This window comes from Neopsephotus bourkii, unplaced genomic scaffold, assembly GCF_033783945.1.
Source record: "Neopsephotus bourkii isolate Nb327-2 ecotype Australia unplaced genomic scaffold, CSIRO-AGI_Nbou_v1 NB_333, whole genome shotgun sequence".
NCBI lineage: Eukaryota > Metazoa > Chordata > Aves > Psittaciformes > Psittacidae > Neopsephotus > Neopsephotus bourkii.
In genome coordinates, this window is record NW_026900839.1 from 146,122 (window position 1) to 169,745 (window position 23,624).

A 23,624-nucleotide genomic window follows, 5' to 3' on the forward strand; every position below is an offset into this window, starting at 1 on the left:
TCCAGACGCCATCAGCAGAGCATCACTCATAGCCCTAACGGAGGCAAGGCTCCACTTCCACAAGGAGTCAAGGGAAGACTCCCTTGGGCAAAGGAAGTGCAAGTGCAGCTGGGGAGGAGTGGAACTGAGCTGGCTGGGAGAAATTACCAGGCTAGGGAAACAATTCCAGGCTGGGTTTCTTTACATTCCCCTCCTGCTTCAGTGCCTGGGAACTGGGTCCCAGCCAGCGGCTCTGAGCTCAGCAGGCAAGGGTTCTCATGAGCCAGAAGAGCATGAAGGGAATCAGCTGGTGTCAGTAGGAAGGCTGGGTTGAAGGCAGGGTTTAGGACCCCCCCCTCTCTCCAAGCTTGAATCCAAAGCAGAGATTTCTCCCAGGCAACCAAAGTTTCACCCACTAACACACCCCGGAGCTATTTCTAACCATCACCAGCTTCACTTTCACCCGCAAAGGGAAGGGTCATGTTGTGTCCAAACCAGTTTGCTGATGCTGCTATGAAACCCTGCTGGCAACACAGAGGCTGCTGGTGCTTTACTCCAGAGAGCACATCCACTGTTGTGGAGTGAGCACAGCAGCATAACCAAGCCCCAAGGAAGCTGCTGTTTCTCTCCCCTTAGCAAACAAGGTGTTACCTTGGGGAGGCAGAGCAGGTACCTGGGCCTGTCTGCAGCACACTTTGAGAGGCGATGAGACTGGCAAAAGGAATGGGAGCTTTGAAACAGCTTAGCTGAAGATGTGCATCGATTCCCTTCATCCCACTGGGGCAGCTCAGAGACCCCTCGTGTAGTTTGCTAGCAAACAAAGGCTGGAAGTGCCCTGCCGAAGGAGAGCAGCACACTGCAAACCAGAGAGCTGTTAAAGCCCCAGTGAGAGCAGAACTTGAGGCAGGATGCTGCAGGGAAGGAGGAGGAAGCAAGTTCTTTCCCATGGGATGAGAACCAGGCATACTTGGGGAGAGAAAGAAAATCAAAGTTCATCTGGAAAGAAAACCCATGCACCACATCAGACAGCTCCTATAGAGCATCCTGTGAGCAAGCCAGGAGTAGCGGAGTGGCTGGGTTTTAACTGGAGGTGAAGGCTCATAACCAGGGCAGTATCAGCTGGAAAGCCTTGTGGTTTGCTGCCCACTTCTGATGCAGGATAGCCCCTGGAAACCAAGCTGCCACCTAAGGCCAGGTTGGACACAGGGGCTTGGAGCAAGCTGCTCCAGTGGAAGGGGTCCCTGCCCATGGCAGGGGTTGGAACTGGATGAGCTTTAAGGTCCCTTCAACCCAAACCAGTCTGGGATTCTTGCTTCTTGGCTGTTCCCAGTTCTTGCCTTTCTCCAGAGGCCAGTTAATCCAGGGTAAAGAGTGGACTGGATGAGCTGAAAGGGCTTTTCCAACCCCATTGATCCTATCTATGGTTCTACCACCAAGCAGCGCTGCCCCTGGGCTCAGCCAGCCATGTACTTCCCCAAGAAGCTGGGTGGGAAAACCCAGCCTTTGATGTTCCCTAGCACTGCTCCAAAACAAAGATGGACTCTGGGAGATAAAGCACACCAAACAAACTGCACACCAGGATACATCCGGCAGATAAAGTGGGAAAGAATTCCATCGCCATGGAAGGCAGGCGGCACGCGGTCCGTGTTTTCCACTCCCAGCACACGCTGCTTGCTACAGCATCATGGAATCAGAGCACTGGGTGGTAGAGAATGCTCCAAGCCTATGTTGGAGCATAGGAAAAGCTATCCCAACAGAACCACTCCCTGCATGCACGCTCAGTTCTGGGCCAGGCAGCAGCTTCCCACAGCCTTATCTCAGCCTGCACAGGGAGCAAGAGCCTTTCCCAGGTACCTGCAATGGGATGCTCTCCAGCTTATCATTGCCATAGCCACCCGACACAAGCAAGCAGGATGGAAACACCATGTGGATAACAGGATCAATCCGTTCCTATGGATTTGGGTCCTGGAAACCAGAATAGCACATCCTAGAGAATGGAATCTGAGGGGAGAGGTGAGCAACTGCTTGGAGTACAGACTGGTCTCTGCATCAGGGTTAAGATGCTCTGTACAAGAGCATTGATTCATTGATGCTACCATTGCCCCAGAACACAAGTTCCCATCACATTCCTGTAGCCATTTCCCCACCTTTAATGCTCTTTACAGCCATTAAAAACCTTAACAGGTTTGGCTCCATCTTCCAGCAGCCCAGTCCATGGCACCCCCCCCAAGCAGCACAGCAAAGGGGAAGGTGCCTGCATCAACACCATGCTCCAGCCAGGCTCTTTCTGGGTTGATGGAGCAGCCTCACAAAGCTGCTTTTCTTCCCAAGCTCCATTAGGCCCACAGCCACCCCCTCCTGCTTCCTCTCCCCATCCTCTGCCCCCTGAAAAGAGCCCCAGAGCTCAATAGTGACACAGATGAGCCCAGCACATGGGGCTTTGCTGCTGCAAAGCCCACTTTAAGGCAGCAGGAGAATGGAACCATGAGTGACAAGGCTCATTTGCAGCCTGGCAGAGCCACCTCCACTATCTAAGCTGTAAGCAGAGCTCTTTGCCACCACATCTATGCAACAAACACCTAAAACTGGCAGAAAAGGAGGTTTTCACCAAGCTGAATGAGGAGCTGGCATATGGGGAGGCTCCATGGAGGAGCTTTGGGCCTTGCCATGGTGGGCTGAAACAAGAGAGGCACCACAGCACATCACTATGAGCATCAGGGCTTGTGCATGAAGCAGGATCCCTCCATCCCCTGTGTGTGCTGGTCACTGCCCTAGGTCACCTGTAAAGAGAAGGCTGCGCACAGCCTGGATGCCAGTGTTATACAGCCCTGGTCCAAGGAGCACCATGTCCCCTGCTATGGCATCACTGTACCATGTCTCAGCATTGCAGCGCCTGCTCAGCACAAGGAAGGGGTTCCTATGTTCTCTCCCTGTTAGCAGGAGGAGGAGCAGGACCTACATTGGAACCACCTACCCCAAGCAGTGGAGCTCAGCCCCAGCCAGTGAGCAGACATCACCAAGCACAGCAGGATTCAGCTTTCCATAAGAAGGGGCACAGAATACTCCTTGAGCATCCTCCAAGGACCCTACCTCCAGCCACGCTGCCTCATTGTGAACCCATTTGTCACTATGAGGGTGACAGGGGTCGCCCCATCCCTGGCAGTGCTCAAGGCCAGGGTGGACACAGGGGCTTGGAGCAAGCTGCTCCAGTGGAAGGGGTCCTAGTGTGGAACCAAATGAGCTTTAAGGTCCCTTCCAACCCAACCCATTCCATGATTCTATGATACTATTCCAAGAGCTAAGTATATGCCTGAGTCCCTCGGGCTTCCTGACAAATCCAGGCAATGCAGGAACCCTGATAATAACATGGGATTTACCCAGCCCTCTAAGAATAACTGTGCTGCCTAGGAGAGCATCACGGGAATGAGCTCCCTCCTGCCCACAGCACCCATGGTAGCACACAGCAGCCAGGAACCCGCACTCTGGGGCAGGACATGGGATTTACAGCCCGGTTCTGCATTGCCTCCAATGGAAAACTGCTCTTTTTTTCCTATGGGATTAGAAGTTTCAGGCTCAGCTTCCTGCAGGGAACAGAGCAGCGCTGTGCCTGGAGCGGTCCCGCCTGGGTGGCAGTGGAAAACAACCAGCAGCTCTTGCCATAAAGAGATTAAACCCCTTTTCACATGAACAGCAAGGGCTGAGGGAGGGAAGGGGGATGCTGTGGGATGCATGTGCACACAGGGCATCACGCTCCTGCTCTTTGTTTAAGCGTGAGCTCCTAAGCTCTCACAAGCAGAGCCCAACACTTCCCCAATGGGACTGCCCTGATTTTTCCTAGCTGGAGCTCCGCAGGCACTCTGCAGCCCCAGCTCCCCATCCCACATGTTCCATGGAGGGAGAGGAATGGCTCTAAGAGCTGGAATAGCTCCCAGCACTGGGCAAGTTCATACAAGAAGCCCTCAGCGAGGCAGGGATCCAAGTGCTTTTCCAATCACCAGACCCAGCTTTGCACCAGCCGGGCACATTCCCCAGCATTCCCATCGTATCCTTGGACAAGCTCTGGCATTGCTCTCCAAGAGGCCCCGATCCTATAGGAAAGCTGTTAGAAGGGATGCCTGCCTCTGCATCCAGGGGGATGCATAGCTGGCATTCCAGGCTGGCAGAGCTTTTCCACACAGAATCCACCTGACCAGGGCACATGCCAGAACAGGTTATGCAAACAGAGCACACACATGCTGAAGGAGAGCGGTTGTGGGCAGGGAAAGGGGGAGAAGAGTGGAGAAGGAGCTGTATCTTCCTTACATTTAAGGATCCTCAAGCCAAATCCTTCCAGCAGAGCACACTGACCACTCCAGCCCATCATCAGCAAGTCAGGATGAAACAGATCTGCCCTTTCTGTGCACAACACAGGGACAAAGAAGAGCTCCAACCCCATCTCATTGCCTTGCCCCACTGCCCCCCATGGGCAGGAAGGGAGCAGGGTCGTTCTGCCAACACTGCAAACCATGACACACGGTCAAATGCATGTGCACACGGGACATCACGCTCCTGCTCTTTGAGCATGAGCTGCTAAGCCCTTGCAAAGCAGACCCCAACCCTTTCCCAATGGGACTGCCCTGATTTTTCCCAGCCTTTCCTAGCTCCAGCTCCCCATCCCACATGTTCCATGGAGGGAGAGGAACAGCTCTAAGAGCTCTAGATCTAAGCTCTAAGAGCAGCATCCCGCTGCTGCATCCCCTTCCTTCCTCCCAAGGGAAGGTACACTGAGGATGGAGCGCTGCCCATGGGGCAACCATTCACCCCCAAACCCACACCCTTCTGGACCAGTAACACAAGGGGACAGGCAGAACCAGAGGGAAACCAGGCCAGGAAGGGACTGCAGAAGGAGGCAGCTTCTCAGGCAAGTCTCTGCAGCACAAGGACCTGCCCAAGGCAGCCACAGGCCCGCCCTGCAAACAGAGCACCCAAACATGCACACACAGGCTGCTCCGCACAGGCTGGGGCACCCAGGAGGGACCACTGCAGGATTGAAGCCTTGGCATCCCCTTCCCTGTGCCTGCGGATGGGACACGCTGCCCCGCTGCTGCTTCATAGAGCCATGGAATGGGATGGAAGGGAGCTTCAAGCTCATCCAGCTCCATCCCCTTGCCATGGGCAGGGATACCTTCCACTAGAGCAGGGTGCTCCAAGCCTCCTTTCCCAAGCTTGTGGGGATGCAGGAAGATGGGGATTTAACAGCAGGGATAAAGGGCAGCCCGTGGAGAAGGGTCCATCCCTCCCCAGGGTTAGTCACCAGTCACACACAGGGAACTGCATCCCAGCACCATTGTTTGCAGGCAACCTCACTGCCCAGGAATGCAGCAGCCATGGGGGCAGGGGAAATGCTTCCTGCAGACAAGGGCTGGCTCCTCAGCACCTCCATTCAACCAAGCCACAAGTGACCTGGCTACTTGTGTGAGGGGACACAATAGCAGCCCCAGGAGCCCACAGTCACAGCACTGGGCCATGCAGAGCGTGCATGGATGCAGGAGCTGCATCTGCACCTGAAGCTCCCGATGCCTTAACCCACCTTTTATCCAATCCACTTAGTTCTAGACTCCCAAAGACTACGCTGATGCTCTGCTTTCTATAAGAACTACCTGAGCTTTATGGCTTCCTGCTAAGGAAAGCAGCCCCCAGGCTTTCCTGATCCATTAAAACTGAAGAGCAGGTTGGAGAAGCAGGGTAAGGGAAGCTCTAGGGATACAGACCACTTGAGACGCAGTCACTGCACCCCCAAGCCAAGGCATGCACCCGTGCATCCATCAGCATCCATCAGCGTGCCTCTGCTGCACTCATATTCCAACCACAAGACAAAAGCAGTGAGAAATAGGGGATTTGAGCAAGTTTTGGTGTCTGTGCTTCATGTGGGACAAGTTAAAGACAACAGCTGTGCCTAAAGAAGTAGAAGAGCTCACCTAACAGAGCTCAAATGGCTCGTCGTGACAGTGTTTCCCCATGCCCTGCCAGGAGTTTCCACTGATCCCGGTTTATCTCTTAGATAAACAGCATCAGTTAAAGCAATTTGCTCAGGGATTTGATCACTGCATAAACAGGCAGCCCACTGTAACCAGGAAAGCTGAGAGAGAAACTGGCTCTAAGCAGGACACGGACAAATAAAGCTGACAAAGAACCTGTATGCTCAATGGCTGGCTCCCCATGAGCACAACTACGGCAAATGAAGCTGCAGCCTAGCCCAAGCCAAGCTCATGCCAGTCCCAAGGCACACGAATGGCTCCTGCAGCCCAGTCAAAAGGGGCTGTAGGGACAGGAAAAAGGGGAAAGCTTTAAAGTGACAAAGGGGAGACTGAGCTGAGCTCTTAGGCAGAAGCTCTTCCCTGTGAGGGTGCTGAGGCGCTGGTGCCCAGAGAAGCTGTGGCTGCCCCATCCCTGGCAGTGCTCAAGGCCAGGTTGGACACAGGGGCTTGGAGCAAGCTGCTCCAGTGGAAGGGGTCCCTGTTTATGGCAATGGGTTGGAACTGGATTATCCTTAAGGTCCCTTCAACCCAAACCATTCCATGATCCCCTAACAGCCAAGAGAAACATGACTGGTCCATGTAGAGCCGCAGGGACACAGAGAGGATACAGCCACCAGCAAGATGCTACCCATGCCATGGGATGATGCCACCCGGCGTGCTCAGCTCAGTGCCACACTGCTATGGGCCATCACACCCTGCACCCCACAGCACCCCTGCCCCTTGGGCTGTGCCTCCCACACCTCGCTCCATGCATCCCTCCGGAGCAGAGCCTCTCCTGCCAGCCTACCTGGCTGAGCTATGACTGGAATGCTGCCCTTGGCTGCCTGCCCTTGGCTGCCCGTTAGCACAGGAGGGGATTAAGGTTTATCAGCAGAGAGGTGCAAGGCACAGGGCCCTGTGTTGTATTGAGGCATCGCCCAGCCCCGCACAAGGAAGCTCCTTTCTCTAGGGATCACCGCATGGAGACACAGGGAATGGCCTCCAGCATAGAGAAACCCAAGGAAGGGGTCCCCAAACCATCCACCCCTGCTCACAGGGGTGTGAGACACACACCTCGCACCATACACAGGCAATCTGCTCACTCCCAAGTGCTTTCCCATTCAGTTGCAGATGGTAAACATTGCCTAAGGGACACATTACCCATGGGATGACACCGAGGTGAGCCCCATCCTACCCTGGTCCTCAGGAGGCTGCTGCAGACCCCCCCAAGCAGAGCTCTGGGGGTCTTGGCACTGCTGAAAAGGCACCAGAGGAACCCACAGTGCTGATAAAGGGAGCCCCAGGTACCAGGCACAGCACCCAGAAGATGCTCTAACCTCTTTTCCATGCCTTTCTTCCCAAGTTCCATCGATTTCACCTTGCACAAGAACCAGGAATCCCACCACGTTAACACAGAACACACAGCTCCAGCCAGCCAATTCGGTTTGCCATGTCCATGCCCATCACTGCCATCTGCTTCCCATACCAGGAAAGCTGTGGTTGCTGTGTCTGAGGTGGGAAGCATTCCTTACGTAATCAGAGGATTCATTCAGATCACTTCAACACCCTCCCCACCACTTCTTTGAGGCTGATACTTCCTTGTGTTCCTTGATTTTCCAGTACTGGAAGGCTTGAACCAACCTAAAGCCCTGGAGCGTTGTTTTCTTCCCCCAGAATCAGAGATAGGGCGCTTCTTGGACAAGGAGAACAGCTTCAGAGCCAAGGCAATCACAGTTTGGCAGCTGAATTCGGGTTGGCAAGCGAGGTATTGGTTGATTCCACCACCACCACCCTCAAGTGACTTCTCTCTTGCAGTTTGGGGGTTCAGAAGCACTGCAAGTGCCACAACTTGCTCAACCCTTTGGTGACCAAAGCTGAGCACGCAGCAGTTTCTGTTTCGGTAGCAGTTAACCAGCCTAAAGGCTTTGGTTACAACCCTCCTCCTGCAATAGGCACTGACACAGCACAAGAGGCTGGGGAGGAGGTTAAAGACTAGTTGGGAGAACATGAATGTAGCCTCTGATGAGGGCTTTAGCTCAACACACAACAGTGGCAAGTGGATGCGCATAAACCCTGAGCATCCCTGTGCTCCCTGTTGCTGTAGATGGGGTCAGGGACAGGCTGATAAGGCCTTAAGGAAAAGCTGGTAGGAAGAAACTCGTAATACATGGACATTGCCAGTGCATCCAGGGGAGTCCCAAGGAATCCACAAATCATGGAATGGGTTGGGTTGGAAGGGGCCTTAAAGCTCATCCACTTCCAACCCCTTGCCATGCTCTGGTACTCTGCAGCATCAAGTGATGCTGGTCCCCATCCATTCAAAGTCAAGATCACAGTTATCCCAAGCTTTTCCCTTTGACTGCCATGAACAGCTTACAGAGTTAGGACTCCTGGGTCCCATTCCCTGCTTCATTACAGACTCGCTCTGCAAACTGGGACCAGACTGCTGCTTTACTTACCATACCCAGGGGAAATAGATGGCTTGTTAATGCAGGCAAACGGCTTTAAAGCCCTTAAAGGAATGAGAACTGCTTCACACTGTTCTCCACCCAATTCCGAGGGGCTGCACTTCCCCCTCTTCCCAGTTTGGATGAGACCAATTCCAACCCCAAAGCACTCCTGTGTAGCTGAAGGCACAGCCAGTCCCTCCAGCTCACTTAAGCTACTTAGCATCCCTGCATGACAGAGAGTGCACAGTAGTCTAATATTAGACAGAAGATGCACTTAGAGCCCATCAAGATGACACAACATCCTCTGGGAGCCTGCAGCTCTTTTCCAACAGCCACTACTATGCAGGGAAAGAAATAGGATAAGAAGATGCAGTCGGTGGTACCAGTCCTCAAGCACTTACACAGGGATACAGGTCAGCTCAAGGCTCGGATGTAACACTGATGGAGATCATTCATAAAGCAACCAAGCAACAAAAGAAAGTGGCCAAGACCAGCAATTCACACTGCTCAGCTTGCCATGCTTTGGTAGGAAGATGAACAGGGACTGATGTGGACACAGGGAGAGCCAGGGGAGTCAACATGGGAAGCAAACAAGCGAGAGTGGTTTGAAAGCTCACACTTTCTCATTCGCTTTGTAGTCTGTGCTGCAGCCAGACTGGAATTAGCCAAATTGGGTATGAATTATTGAAAGCACTAGAGTCCCATTTCCTTTGCTAATCAAAGGATTCCAGGGAGCTGAGAAACGCAGGAAGAGCAGCAGCTTTGCAAGGGAAGAAAGAACAAGGCACAGCTAGAATGGCTTTTGTAAGGAGGGGGCAGCTTGCAGAGCATCATTCACCTCCTCCAACCCACAGCCCATCACAGAGGAGGAGATCTGTCCTCCCCCTGGCCACACAGCACATCAAAGCACTCTCTTCCTGCTCCTGGAAGTCATCCCAAAGGAATGCAGGCTCTTTGCAGAGTGTTTCATAAGATAAACAGACCGAGGTCCCACTCCTGGGTAAGGATTAGCATGGAGCAAGCCTGAGCAACTCCCGATGGATAAAGGCCGGACTGGAGCTGCCCGTTGCCCCACCATGGGCAGCCTGAAGGCTCAGACAGGTCAGCTCTGCCCTCTCCATCAGCAGAACCCAGCTCCCAGGCTTCATTTGGAAACCAGATGAGCCATTTCCCTCGCATCCCTTCTGCAAGCACAGCTTCTATGGATACCTGGAATGAGCTGCGCATCCTGAACCCCAGCTCTTGGCCAGAGAGAGTCCAAACCAAGCAGCACCAAAGGCACAGCTTTGCCCACCTCAACCATCAGGAGACAGCAATTGGCAACAGACAGAAACAGAGCTGGCTTCTCCCGGTGCCAGAAGGGTGCTATAGGTAGCTGCAAATGGGTTGCAGTGTTTAGATTCATGCATGTGAGTGTCTGGTGCATTCTGCAAGCAGCCATGCCTGCACAGTTCATTTACACCCATGGTAGATACGGTGTGACAGGGCTGACTGCTCCCACCTGTGTTTGACCCTGAGCAAAGGAGATAGGGAGCAGGCAGGAGATCTGAATAGAAACAGTTATAGCACGGCAATACCTTTAAACTTACACATTATGACACCACGACCAAAACCCTGTGTGTTAAATGCTCACACACAGAGGCTGTCTGCAAAGCATCAGTAGGGCTGACCGCTAGCACATGCGCTAAAGCAGCGTGGGTCTCATCCCACTGGAGAAGGGAGGGATGCTGCTCCCGTTTCACATGGTGGCTGCAGGATGGGGACAAAGAGGTGTCAGGGAGAGGCAATGAGATAAGAAATACTGCCCCTGATCCCTGCCCTGGTTATCAAGGAGCCCAAAAAGCAGCTCTGCAAAGCAGGGGGTGCAAAGAGGATGAAGGCGATGCCAGGGTCCCAAATGCACAGGCAGGCAGCCTGGGGGATGCTCAGAGGGAGAGAGTCAGAACCAGCCTTGCGATGCTGCCGGTTGGAAGCGTTCCTCCACTCACACCCACTCCCGGCCATCCCATGGGATCAGGCGCCCCCGCAGAGGGATTTCTTCTCCTACACAAAGCCACCACCATCACCAAAGGCTTCATGGGCCCATGGAGAAGCTCCCTGGCTCTTGACAAGTCCCCTGAGCAAGGCTGATGCTGTGCAAGCATCCTGCAGTGGGAAGCAGCAAAAGGAGGCTGCAGGGATTAAGGGTGGGAAGTGGGAATGTTACAGACAGGTCACCTATGGGAACTCACTGAACCTTTCCCACTCCACATCCCTTCCCTTCTCTTCTATCCCATGTCTTTGCAAAAAGGATGGGAAAGGGAAGATGCTGCTTCCTTGTGCATTCCCACCATCAGGATGTGAGGTACCAGCCCCAACGAACACCCAGCAGTTCAATAGCATCACACACATGACAGAAGGATGCACAGAGCCTCTGTAGCACAGCGGGCAGCAACCCGCAGTGTGTGTCCCCAAGTTATTAGGGGAGCAAACAGAGGGAAAACAGACCCAAGAGCACACAGCCAGGGCCCAGCACTTGTCAGGGCTGCAGAGCCAAGAGATACGCCGTCTGTGCTGCAGATCACGAAGCTGATCCCACACAGAAATGCAGCAGGATGTGCCAGAGCGGGAAGTGAGGCCAAAGGAGCCTTCCCAGACCAGTAGCCTCCCACACCAGATTAAAATTCCATAGGAATTTGCTAAACAAATCGACTCTTAGCTACTGCCATAAACCCGTGGGATGTTTTGTGTTACTACCATGCAACGGAGGGAAGGAAACAGACCCTTCAGCTTGGAGCATGCACAGAGCCTCCCATGATAACATTGAGAACATCACTTGGGTGCACAGGGTTAGGGTTGTGCATGGGGCAGGCTTCTACAGCATCAGAATGGGATGGGATCTGGCTCGCTCCATCCATCCATCCATCCATCCATCCATCCATCAGCAGTCCCTGCTCCCCCCAGTACCACTCGGATACAGCGGCAGAGGAACCCTGGTCCAGCAACTGCTGCATCCCAAGCTGCCTGCTGCAGATGGGGAAGCAGGAAGGGCCCCAGGAGTGTTCAGTGCTGGATTCTCTCCTCTCACTCCATTTTACAGCTGCTGGCTAACTCAGCCACCCTCCCGAGGTGTTGATGCTGTTCTCATTATCTCCAATGCAAAACAGAGCCAAGAAGAGGAGGGAAGGGAAGAAAAAACCTCCTTTAAGAAGAAACCCACACACTAACCCTCTTCCAGCCCCCTCCCTCGCCTGTTCCGAAGCACAATGATGGATTCAAAAGGCATAGTTGCAGGGGTGGAGAAGGGCTGCAGAGAGACCAGAGCATGGGAAGTGACCACAGCCCGAATCACCTAACACAGCCCCATGCCAGCCATTTCCTTGCTGAGAGGAGCCTACTGTGCATGCCTTAGTGCCTGTGTAAGGAGCCTGAAAAGATGATTTTGCATGGGCTGGTTTACAAGAACAAAACGCCTCAGTTCTGTGGAGGCACAGACCTAAAAGAGAAAGAGAGGACGGAATAGAAGTGAATGGGGAAGAGACAAAACAGGGTGGATGGTGTAACTTAAAGGGAGATGCTTGCAAAGCATCTCTGCTCTCAAGCAGTCACAAGGAGAACTGAGGCTGTAGGACGGGATGCAGCTCTTCCCCAGGTGTAATTAAGTGTTGCCACAGAGATGAAGAGTCAGAGGAGAGTTCTGGACTGGCTGAATGAGAATTCCAATAGGAGCCAAGTGACATTTTAAACATATGGAGCATCTGCAGCGTTGAACACTAACCAGAGCAGCTCGCTTTATCATGGACATCAATATGGGAAGGAGTTCCAAAGCAGCACCCCAAGACACCCTTTTGCCCCCTCTATATCCTAAGCTGGGTGATGCAGCACCCAAAGCACCCCAGCACAGCATGAACCCACTCTGCTGCCCACAGATGGAGCAGCCCCAATGCTGGAGGAGGCAGCAGAGAAGCCATTGAATGCCATAGAATCCCAAACATCAGACACCAAACCCATCTCCAAAGCCAGCCGAGCAGCCTCAATCACCCCTGTGTTAATGCAAATCATGCCACAAGCGAGGTGCTGTTGAAGAGCAGCCCTGGGTTCTCATTAACCAAGGCTCTAACACAGGTTTAATGTGCACTTCCTTCCACCCAGGCTCTGCTCCTCCCACACCGCACACAAAAAGCCCTGATTTCCCTCAAGTGCAGCTGGGATCAAAGGGAAATGTGAGCCCCACACACACAGGGAAGGAGCTCAAGGGGATTAGTCAGCTGTTGGGCTCCACAAGAGCGTGCTTGATGGCTGTGTCAGGGCAGAGCAAGGCGAGGAGAGCACTGCACCTACCATGGAGCCTGCTCCTGCTGCGCCTTGGGATGCTCTTAGACCTGCAGTGACCCCAGCGCTCTTCTTCATGCAGGAGCCACCATTCAAGGCACAAATACAGCAAGGCCTGCCCTTATCATAGGATCATGGAATGGTTTGGGATGGAAAGGACCTGAAGATCATCCAGTTCCAACCCCTTGCTATGGACAAGGACCCCTTCCACTAGAGCAGGGTGCTCCAAGCCCCTGTGTCCAACCTGGCCTTGAGCACTGCCAGGGATGGAGCATTTACCACTTCTCTGCTCTAATGCCTCATCACCCTCACAGTAAAGAACTTCCTCCTTCTATCCAACCTGACCTCCCCTGTTTCTTTCCCTGGAAGCCTCATCCAGATATCCTGAACAAGATGAAATCCACTCCTGATGCTACACATCACTGCGTGCTGCTTGGGGCCATCTCCCTGCCCATGCATTCCCCCATGGAGCCACCAGAACATCCTCCTTCATCCACGGACCCAGTCTGAGCCCATGTCCCAGCATCCCACACCCATCCCAGTGTTGCTCAGCACCAAAACCTTCCCTCCAGACACCCTCAGTGCTAAAGGCAGTTGCAGAGCTTAGCTGAAGCATTTGGACTACAGCTGCTCAAAGCATTATGACCACAACTAAGTGTAACCCCAACGCACCAGTTCCACTCTAACCTGAGCTGTTTCACAGGGATGCCCTCGTTTGAACTCTCCTCTTAGGCAAGATTGTGATGGCTGGGATTTTTCCAAGCGACAGGAGGTGAAGACACTCAAAACATCCATGTTTTTCCACTCAGCTGCCACCATTCTTCCCATTCTTTCTGCAGAAGCACTCCAAAGTTTGTTTTCCAGCTCAAAACGCAGCACGGAGCAATGCTCTGGGCAGCTTTGCTTGGAAGAGCTGATGGGAAACAAGTCCTGGAGCTCAACTCTCACACTCAAGAGCTCAGAAATGGTTCCCAGGGTGGCAGGAGCAGGGTCTCATGCCCAGTTTTGCATGGGTTTCCATGGGTGAGGTGAAAGGGACTTCTGCAGACCTCAGGAGAAGCCTGAACCTTAAGTAGGGCTTAAGGGAAACCATGGTTTTGGTGGTTGATTTGCTCTATAGCAAACCTGTTAGCACATAGAGAGCCCATGGCCCTGAGCCACCAGCCAGGCTGGTGCCCAGAGAAGCTGTGGCTGCCCCATCCCTGGCACTGCTCAAGGCCAGGTTGGACACAGGGGCTTGGAGCACCCTGGTCCCTTTGCAGGAATGAGTCCCACTCTACATGGAATCTATTGTATTAGGAGGAAAGCTATATCCCTCCTTATATCCCAGGGGCCTTAAGGGACAATGTCCTTCACCATAAACAGGACCCAACTGGCTCAGCCACTCCAGCTCACATCCAGTGAGTGCAAAAGGAGCATGACAAAGAACACGGCAAAGCAGTGAAGCCAGAACTCTTCCAAGTGTTTGCTCAGGATTAACAAGTCCACACACTCTTCTTTCCCTTCCATCCCTCTGTAGTAGTGCAAGGATGGAGCAGAACTGATACCTCTCAATATATGGAATATATATATATGTATATATCTATATATATATCTCGTATCCCTCCCACTTGCAAACACTCAAGACAGTGCCTCTTGAGAGCCACTTTGCTGAACCAGCCCTTTCCCAGCCTCCCAGGCCATGAGTTCGGTCATTTACCCCTGTCAGCATTCCCAGCTGGAAAAAGGGGTTATGGCCTCTCCTTTGCACATCCAAGGGGAAGAGGGAGCCAATCTGCATGTTTATTTGTTGTCTGTGCAGAATTCCTGCATTCCTTCCCTTATTTACTTATCTGCTCCCAGGACATGCTCAGACCCTAGCAAAGGGCTCTGGGGGCACCACATTCCCCCATGAGCTTGGAGCTCTTGCTGGAACACATAAAGGGGGAAGAGAGACGCTGGTGAATGGGTGATGGGATGAATGGGAGTATATTATATTATGAATTATATATTCTATTATAATATTATGAATGGGAGTATGGTTAAGGTGGTTGGGCATCCAGATCTGCTCTCCATAGAGGCACACCTCCACACCTGAATATCTAAGACACTATTAAAGAGCACATATGGGCTGTCTCCCCCTCAGTCCTTCCCAACAGCTATGTTGTTACACCCACAGCATCACTAGTGGCTCAGCCACCCTCATGTCAACATGATGCACATGTACTCCATGAGCAGCACACAACATTCCAACCTGCCTCATCAAAGAGCTTTTGGGAGCAAAGGATCCAGAGGTTAATGTGCAAGGGATACAGGGCTTCACCACAACATGTAAGCACACCTCATACCCACCCCAATCACTTAGCTGCTCAGCTTGGCTCTAAGTTACACCTTGGAGAAGCAAGCTTTACCCATAAGCAGAACTTAGTTGGCTTCTTGGGTCCCTGCAGGAGTCCACAGGGCTGGCTTGGAAAGCAAGGAGTAACTACCATGAAGGCCTTCACAAGATTAACCCATTGACTTCTTATCTCTAAACCTATAGGAAAATCTAACTCAGGTGTGAGGAACCTAAATCCCCTTCTAAGTGCCTGCAACACGCTTGTGTTAGGACTTGCAGTGGGGATGCTCCCAACCACATCAGGGTCACTGCAGAGAGAAGCTACACCAAATCTGGGGTAAAAACCACATAAAGCAACCTTGTTTGGCTGTACCTTGGTTGCAATCACTGTATCTAATAAGAAGGTCAATGGCTGTGACAGCAGAGTACGTAGAGCAGCATGACCCTGCTCACACATAGAACTGCTCCACCTCATCCCCAGCGAGACCATTTGCCAATCACAGACTGGTTCGGGTTGGTAAGGACCTTACAACCACCCAATTCCAACCCCCTTGCCACAAGGCAGGGAAATCAAGCATTTACCAGCCAAGAGCACACGATTCCCAATGGAAGCACTGCAGCCACCTTCCAGCCTCACCTTCCACACAGTGCTCCACCTCCTCCAGGTTGCGCAGGGTGATGCGCATGAGGCTGGAGTTGAGCATCAGCTCGTTGCGGTGCGCCGGCCACATGTACTGCGGGGCAGGGTTGACGAAGAATATCCTGGTGTCGCCGGTCGAGACCTGGTTGTCGCAGATCAAAGGGTCCCCAAAGCCACCGATAACCACCTTGTTCCCTCCATCCAAGAGGATCTCGTGAGTGACGATGTCTTTGCCTTTCAGGTAGCGCCACACTCTCACCTGGAACGAGAGGGAGAAGGAGCACGTGAGACCATGCCTCTGGCCCTGGTTCATTCCTACCACACTGTCACAGGGTGCATAGGGGTGGTTTGGGCTTCCAACAGAGCTGATTTCATGAAACATCCCTCTAAAAGCACAAAACAGGGACAACAAAGGCTAACGCTTTTTGACCAAAGCAGTGCCCAACTCTCTGCCTATTACTAATAAAGAATCCAAATGGATAGCAGGAGATCCACTCTTGGATTAAAAGCAAGATCCAACTCGCCTACCCCTGACCCTTTCCATGTAAAGAGGCTGTGATCCATCATTCACAGAGCACAGGGACGTGGTTCCAGGATGCTGGTGTCGGCAGCATCATTGGAGGTGACTGTCTCCAGCCTGTACAGTTCACCCTGATTCACACCAAAATCTCAGTGGTGAGAATAACACACTCCTGCATAAGAAAACAGCTTTGATAGGAACATTCAATGGCTGGAAGCTCCCAACCAGGGAACGCTACAGAGCATCCATGGGGGAGCCTTTGAGCCTTAAAACAGGGGCAGGAGGAGGCAGATGGGGTGGATGAATGAAAGGAGGGGTCTTCTGGCTCTGCCAAGGGAGACAAAAGGCAGAGCAGATAACATGCCACGTAGAAATGTCAAAAGCAACTTATGCTCAAGTTTCTTGTTCAACTCAGGAACAAGGAAAGAAAACCTTTGCCTTAGCAGGCTGGATTTGCTAAAACACAGAGAGGATTTGGCAGGAGGAGCCTGTTCTCTTTACTCATCCAAACTCCAGGAACTAAAATAAGTCCTGGCCACTGGAGCTGCCAGCATCTCTAGAACAGTCTCCTTGGACTTCATCACTGGCTCATCCCCCTGCCCAAAACAGCAAGACAGCTTCGCTGTGGCAAACTAAAACAGATCTTTAGTGCATGTGGGACACCAGAGGCATGTCCCCATCCACACCAGAGAGGTCAGAAACCCTCTTACTGCAGTTCTATAGCAGGGACAACACAAAGCTGAGTCAGTGAGCTGCATGTAATAGCATCTCATCAGAGAGCAGCCCGAGGTTCCAGCTTGGAGCAAGGGTGGCTGCTGCAGTGCATGGGTATTACTGTGACCACAGGCATCCTTGGCCCTGCTTATCACACTCCCTGCCTGCATCTCCCCTCCTAGGGCAGCCTGAGAGCCCATTCACCTGCATTCTCTGGCTGTCTACACAGCCCAAAGAGCACTTGAGCACTCTGTGCCAAGCACCAAGGCAGCCAGGGAGGTGGCAGCTCAGAGACAAGGGGCTCTTGATCCCCTCTCTCAAGCAGGCACGCACGTATGTACTGGAGGAGTGCGGTTCCAAGGGGAATGCGAGGGGTAGAGAAAGGATGCTCATGTGTTCAGCATGAAAAAGGCTCCAGGGAGACCTTAGAGCAGCTCCCAGTGTCTAAAGGGGCTGACCAGAAGCCTGGAGAAGGGCTTTTGACAGGGGCAGGTAGCGATAGGACAACTTCCGTGCTTGGCATTGGGGTTTAGGTGAGGAGGAGAGCACAGAGCAGACATTATCCCACTCAAGAATAAGCCACATTTAGTTATGTGTAAGTGCAAATCACTGACATCAGCCCTGCACAGCCCTTCAAGTGCATTGTGTGGGCTTGAGGCTGTTCAGACAAACACCCCCATCCCATTACTCAGTGACTACACAAGACACACATAGTAACCTGATGTGCAAAGTTCAAGTAAGAGGCTAAAACCATGCAGCTCTCATGGCCTTTAATCAACCTTGCCCTTGTTTGAAGCCCTAAATCCAGAACTTCAAGGGTGCAAGCTCAGTATTAATGGTCAAGATCCATTGCTTCAAGGTCCACAATGCTCTTGAGCCCAATTCCAATACATTGTCCCTGTCACAACGAGGAGCTATAGGTGCTGGGGCAAGCAAACAGGGCCATTCCCATAGGAGCAAGCAGGCTGGGGTTGAGAGCATCCTGCTCAGCACAAGATCCTTCTGTCAAGCATAAAAAGGGAACAAACTGAGTGTTGCTTGTGCCCTTTGGGTGCATCTGAAGGTTAAGAACAAAGCTTAAGAGTGTATTTTACCCTCCCATCCTCCTGCTTTTCAGGCCTTCTCCTTAAGGTGTGATATTTGCCCACCTTGCAGAAGGAATCTGGGCTTGATGGGTCTCAGTTCCCACGAGCCCAGCAGGCCCTGTGTGTGTCAATGGTGCGAGCCTTGTTCTCTGCATACCAGAGAGCAAAACCCATCCCAGGCATCAACAGCTCCTGTGTGGAAGCTGGGCATGCCATAGCTGCTCCCAGGTTAGCTGGAGACACCGTACCCAATGCTTCCACATTCATTTGTCTTCCAGCAACCAGAGGGCAAGCAGTAACTGACAGGCAGGGTACCAGCCCTCCCAAGCTGCTGGGCAGGGGAGAAAAGAGAGGCTGAAGCAATGATTTCAAAGCCATTTTGTACAGCTTCTTTCAGCCCAAAAAGCCCTCTTGAGGAGCTGCTCGGTGGTACCCAGCCCTGTCAGCGGGAGCTCTCTTCTTGAGAGCGATGGCAATCAACCAGCAAGCAGAGGGAGCTTCAGATGGCAAGGCAGGGTAGCTGTGACAGGCAGCTTCCCTCCCTTCTGATCATCCAAGGAACCCCAGCATCAACACAGACATCTGCTCCACCACATGCAGGCGATGCCACGGGAGGCAGCCCCCTCCGAAGAGCCAGGCTGTGGCCACCAGCACCTCCTATGGTGTTTAAGGCTAGCACCATCCTCCTGCTTCCCCATCAGCAGCGCAGCTCCCTGCGGTCGTGCTCTGCCCACAGTCAAGTCCAGGCACCTTCCTGCAGCCCCACCAGCTCCACCTCCTCTTCCTCCTCCTCCAGCAGCAGCAGCAGCAGCCGCAGGGCAGGCGCTGGCTGCGAGCAGTGAGGTGCACAAAGCAACCGGGGCAAGAACCCAGCCACACAAAGGAGACAAAAGGGAGATGGAGGGGGGGGAATGCACCCAGGGAGCACAGCCTGAGGCTCCCAATGGGAGACAGCAGCAGCGGGGCATTTCACAGGTAGGTCTAAGGAAGGGGAATGCCTCCCCCTTGCTCTGGAGCAGATGGTGATGCGAGTTAATTGGCATGGCTGTTGTAGTCATGCACCTCAGAGCCAGGCCACAGCAACAGCAGAGTCCACCAGCTTTCTCCCCACCCTTATTCCCCTTATAATGAATGGATGGGAAGGCACCAAAGAGGGAGCAATTACCTGTAGGGCATCCCATTCATCATCACAGGCAATTAAGACTCTGTCAGGGGTGACTCACCGGCTACATCAAGGATGGGGGAAGGAAAGGCAGAGAGAAAGAATTGGGCTGGAACCTAGTTCCAAGAGGTGCCTTCCCTAGAGCAGACTAACTCACTCCTTGCCAGCGAGCACATAAAACCCTGAAATAAGGCTGGTTTACAAGGCTCCTGGCAGCAACAGGGAGGCAGAGTGAGAACTTTATTTAAGCAGAGCCTTGCAAGGGTGTATTTCAAGGGCTGCACAAAACCAGCGAGTCAGAGGGGTTTCCAATGGGATGTGGGTCCCATTCCGCAGGGGGGCATGTGTAGTGCTAAAGGATTCCTGCCAGGAAGATGCTTGTAAAGGAAGGTGAGGAGTTGGAGCATAGTCTCATAGAAAGAGAGCTGTCACTCTGAGCAGTGGTAGGGTCATCGCTACTATTAGCATCAGTTCATTAGTATCAGCATCACTTACAGCTTCACACTCAGCTCTGTCAAACCCTCCTTTTGTCATCCCTCTCCATGCCTTTCCCTGTCAGAAGCCAGCAGCCTTTCCCTTAGGAGCAAGGGGAAATCAAACCCACCTCCCCCAGCAGCTTCCATATCCAACCCTGGCTGGAGACAGCCGCTGCTACCCCCCAAAATACAGGCTCTATTTTTTGGAACAGGATCCACATCCTTGGCAACACTTCCTATAGAACCCGTATTTGTCCTATAAATAGGAGCTCCCTTCATAAATACCAGGTCAGAGCAGAATAAGGCCCCTCAGAGGGCTCAAAGCAGGGGCAATGCTAGCACATAGGCTGCAAATGGGATGAGCAGCAGAACCAAAAGCTTAGGAAGAGCAAGCCAGGAGCCAGCACAGAGCCCAGGTCCCCATGTCACATCTCTCAGTGAGACATATGGGGGTTTCAATGTGAAGAGATCTGTCATCTTCTTCTTCCTTATTACCCATCTCTAACAGCAAAGGAATGGCTGGTGGCTCTTCACAGGCATTCATCTAACATGAACTTCACATTGCTTCTCAGCTGCAATGTGCTTATCTTCACCTATCAAAGGCTTCAGCTGGGAGGGCTTAACTGGGGCCAAGAAGACACCAGTGCTCCCTCCCAGACCACCCAATAACACTGTTTTGGGTGTGGGCTCTAGGGAACTCCCACCACACACTTGGCCCTTGCCTTTGCCCTTCAGATAAAGCGATGACACGAGATAAGGGTGGTATTTGGAGGCAACCCCAGGGGCTAAGAACAGTTACGACAGCGAGGAAGTGGATGTGTAGCTTCCCACCAGCAACATCCTTTCTGCACCCGGGTTTATTCCAGCTCCACAGAGCACCGAGGGTCAGGTTTAATGCCCAAACTGCCCTTTTGGGATGGAGGTGTTTGGTAAAACCCACCCAAACCAACCCAAAACGCAGGCATGTCCATCCCTGCACCAGCAGAATCACAGCAGCGTCAATCATAGAACAGTTGGGGCTAGAAGGGGACCTTCCAAGGTGAGACCTTAGGGTGAAACAAGCCATTGGCACTGTGACTTATGCTCTAAATCACAGCGAGGTGAGATTTATCTGCTCCCAGATCCTAAAAACACCCCCAAGCCCCATTTCAAAGCCTTTTCCCTGCGAACACACTAGGAATATACCATCAAGAACCACACAGAAAGGGCTCGATGTGGAGGCAAAGCACTGGAAAGCCACTGTGCTAAGAAACTGTTGGGTGTCAGAGCACGAGCAGGAGCCAGCAGCACTGCCACAGTGAGATGGGACGGGCACATCCATCCAAGGTGGAAGCTTTTCCTCCCTCCATTCTTTTATAGGTCTACAAAGGTATCTTGGGAGCACATTCAGGCCTTCCAGTGCAGTTATGACAGCAGTTACTAACTCTGGAGTCCTGTGGCTGCTGTATCTTGTCTCTTTGTGTCCCTGCCTATGGCACGGGGTTAGGGCTCAATGATCTTAAGGTCCTTTCCAACCCAAATCATTCCATGATTCTTTGAGTAGCACAAACCTCCACCGCATTCCTTGGGATGGCTCAGGGAACAGTGGGCAAAAGACTCTGTTCCCAACCTGAGCAATGCAAACTGTGTTTCAAATCAAGCCAGGTTCCTCCCCATTGCTTTTAGACTTGATTGCACCCTTCCTAATGCAGAGCTGCTGAGCAAGCAGGTTCTCCATCACAAGGAAACTGCTTTTCCTGACCTAAAGCCTTGCTCTGATGCAGCAAGATGAAGCCAGGCACCACGCTGCTTGCCCGCAGTGGGGGGAAAGAGCCCTATTTCTTAGCTAAGCATTTCTAACCCATCACTAACCTCGCTGGACCACCTCCTACAAGGCAACCCCTGCCCTGGCATCAGGTGGCCCGCATCCATGCAGCCATATGCGCCCCAAGCTGCTGCAGGACACCGGCTGCTCGCAGCAGCTTATTAGTTCTGCACATAGCACCTAGGATGTGCCAGACACTTTGCAAACATACGGTCCCTGCTCTAGCCTGGAGGGTCTGGGATCTCAATGACAAGGGGACAGATTGTACCGTGTTGTATCGCGACAGGAAGAGCAATGGGAGCAAAACGTGAAGCAGCGGGCACCAGCTGGACAAGCAGAAGCTGTTCAACTCCTTTACTAAGGCGAGATGCTCCAGAACAAGAGGGTAAAGCCGTGGTATAAAGTTAATCCACCTCTGCACCACTGCTGTGCATCACCCCCAGGCCCTGCTTAGCACTAACCACAGGCAGGAACCGCAGCACTTTTTAGGGATGAGCAGAAAAGGGGATTGGGGAGGGGGGGAGAAGAAGAAGGGGGAAAGGCAATGGAGCAGCAAGTCCTCACAAGTGAGATTCCTGCCCCGGGAAGGGTTAAGCCATAGAGCACGTTTTCTGACAACCGGGCGGATGGTATTTCAGGTTGCTCAGTACTTTAAGAGTCTTTCGGCTTAGAGGAGGAGGGGGGGAGAGGGGAGAAAAAACATCGCCAGAGGCCAGATTCGTAGTTAAACAATAGCTTGAGCAGGAGGAACTCAAGATGCTGCTAAAGTCAACAGGGACAGAGCCAGGAGCGGCTCCCACCGCCCCGCCGGGGCAGAGAAGTTGGGATCCCGCTCCTCATCCCGGGCACGGAGGGGGAAAAATGCCCATAAAAAGCAACCTTGAGCGATTCCCTTGGGCGCAGCGCGGGAGCCCCGGCGGGGAAGAGCCTCCGCAGGCTAAAAATACCTAATTACACACCAAAGCGTACAATAAGAACCACATGCGGCCGCCCCAGCAAGCGCCTGCCCGGGGCCGAAAGTTTCCCTGCAGCCCCCCCGACCCCTCCGCATTCCCATTCCCAAATGGTTACCTTGCAGGAATAGGTGTGATGGACGGGATCCACGTTCATGATCTCCTCCACCGTCCCCGTCAACACCACGTTGGCTTCCTCCTCCCGCCGCTCCAGCTCCCGTTCGGGGCACGTCGCCCATCCACCACCACCCAGCAGCACCAGGAGCACCGGGAATACCGGGAGCAGCCGGGAAGCCGCCGCTGCCCGCCCCGCCATGGCCCGCGGGCCCCGCTCCCGGCCCCCGGCCCCCCGACGGAGCGGGGAGACAAAGCGAAGCCGCTCGCAAGCAGGGCTGGAGCGGAGAGAAGGGCTACTTTTGTTCGGGGAGGTGAAAAGGAGGAAAGAAAGAGAGGGAGGGAAGGAGGGGAGGGGAGAGCAGGGGAGGGGAGAAGGAAGAAAATCCCAAGAGGAGGAGGAGAGGAGGAGGAGGAGGAGGAGATATCGCTCCCCTGAAGCCGCGGCCAAGCGCTGGGTCCTCCGCTTTGCCCCTGTAAGAAAGCGCGCAGATTTGCATGCAATCTGAATTGCTGATAAGGAAGGAGCGGGTTAGAAAGGGGGGGGAATGGAGGGAGGGAAGCAGCCGGCCCTGCTGCCGGCTCCTCTTGCGGCGCTGCCGCGGACGCCACCCCCAGGAAAGGGAGCTCGCATCAGGTTAATGGATAATCAGCGCCGCAACGTGAGGAGACTTTTAAAGGTGTAGGAGCGGCTGCTGGCTCCGCCACCCCCTGCACCCGCTGCGGATCCCCCCCCGGCTCGGCTCTGCACTGGGGTCCCGCAGCGCGGACACCCACAGCCCTTGGGAACCGCAGCCGGCGGGTGGGGGATGTGACCCCATCATATGCGACCCCATCATACGTGATCCATCCATCATATGTGACCCCATAATGTGTGACCCCATCATATGTGACCCCATCATATGCGACCCCATCATACGTGATCCATCCATCATATGTGACCCCATAATGTGTGACCCCATCATATGTGACCCCATCATAGTATCCATCATATGTGACCCCATCATATGTGACCCATCATATGTGACCCCATCATATGTGACCCATCATGCCATCATATGTGACCCATCATTGTGACCCATCATAGTGATCCATTGTGATCC

General features: G+C 53.2%; 1 protein-coding gene across 4 annotated transcripts in view; it reads right to left on the reverse strand.

Moving 5' to 3' along the window:
* Positions 1 to 23,127, reverse strand: part of AGRN (agrin) — a 105,167-nt gene extending 82,040 nt beyond the window's left edge. For all 4 annotated transcript variants that reach the window (XM_061347882.1, XM_061347880.1, XM_061347879.1 and 1 more), the window contains exons 1-2: positions 22,526 to 23,127; positions 15,691 to 15,952 (exon numbers count right to left, since the gene is read on the reverse strand). In XM_061347882.1, coding sequence (XP_061203866.1) covers positions 15,691 to 15,952; positions 22,526 to 22,723 — 460 coding nt within the window. In that variant the 5' untranslated portion in view covers positions 22,724 to 23,127. The remainder of the gene's footprint in view (positions 1 to 15,690; positions 15,953 to 22,525) is intronic.
* Between the last annotated feature and the right edge of the window lie 497 nt (positions 23,128 to 23,624).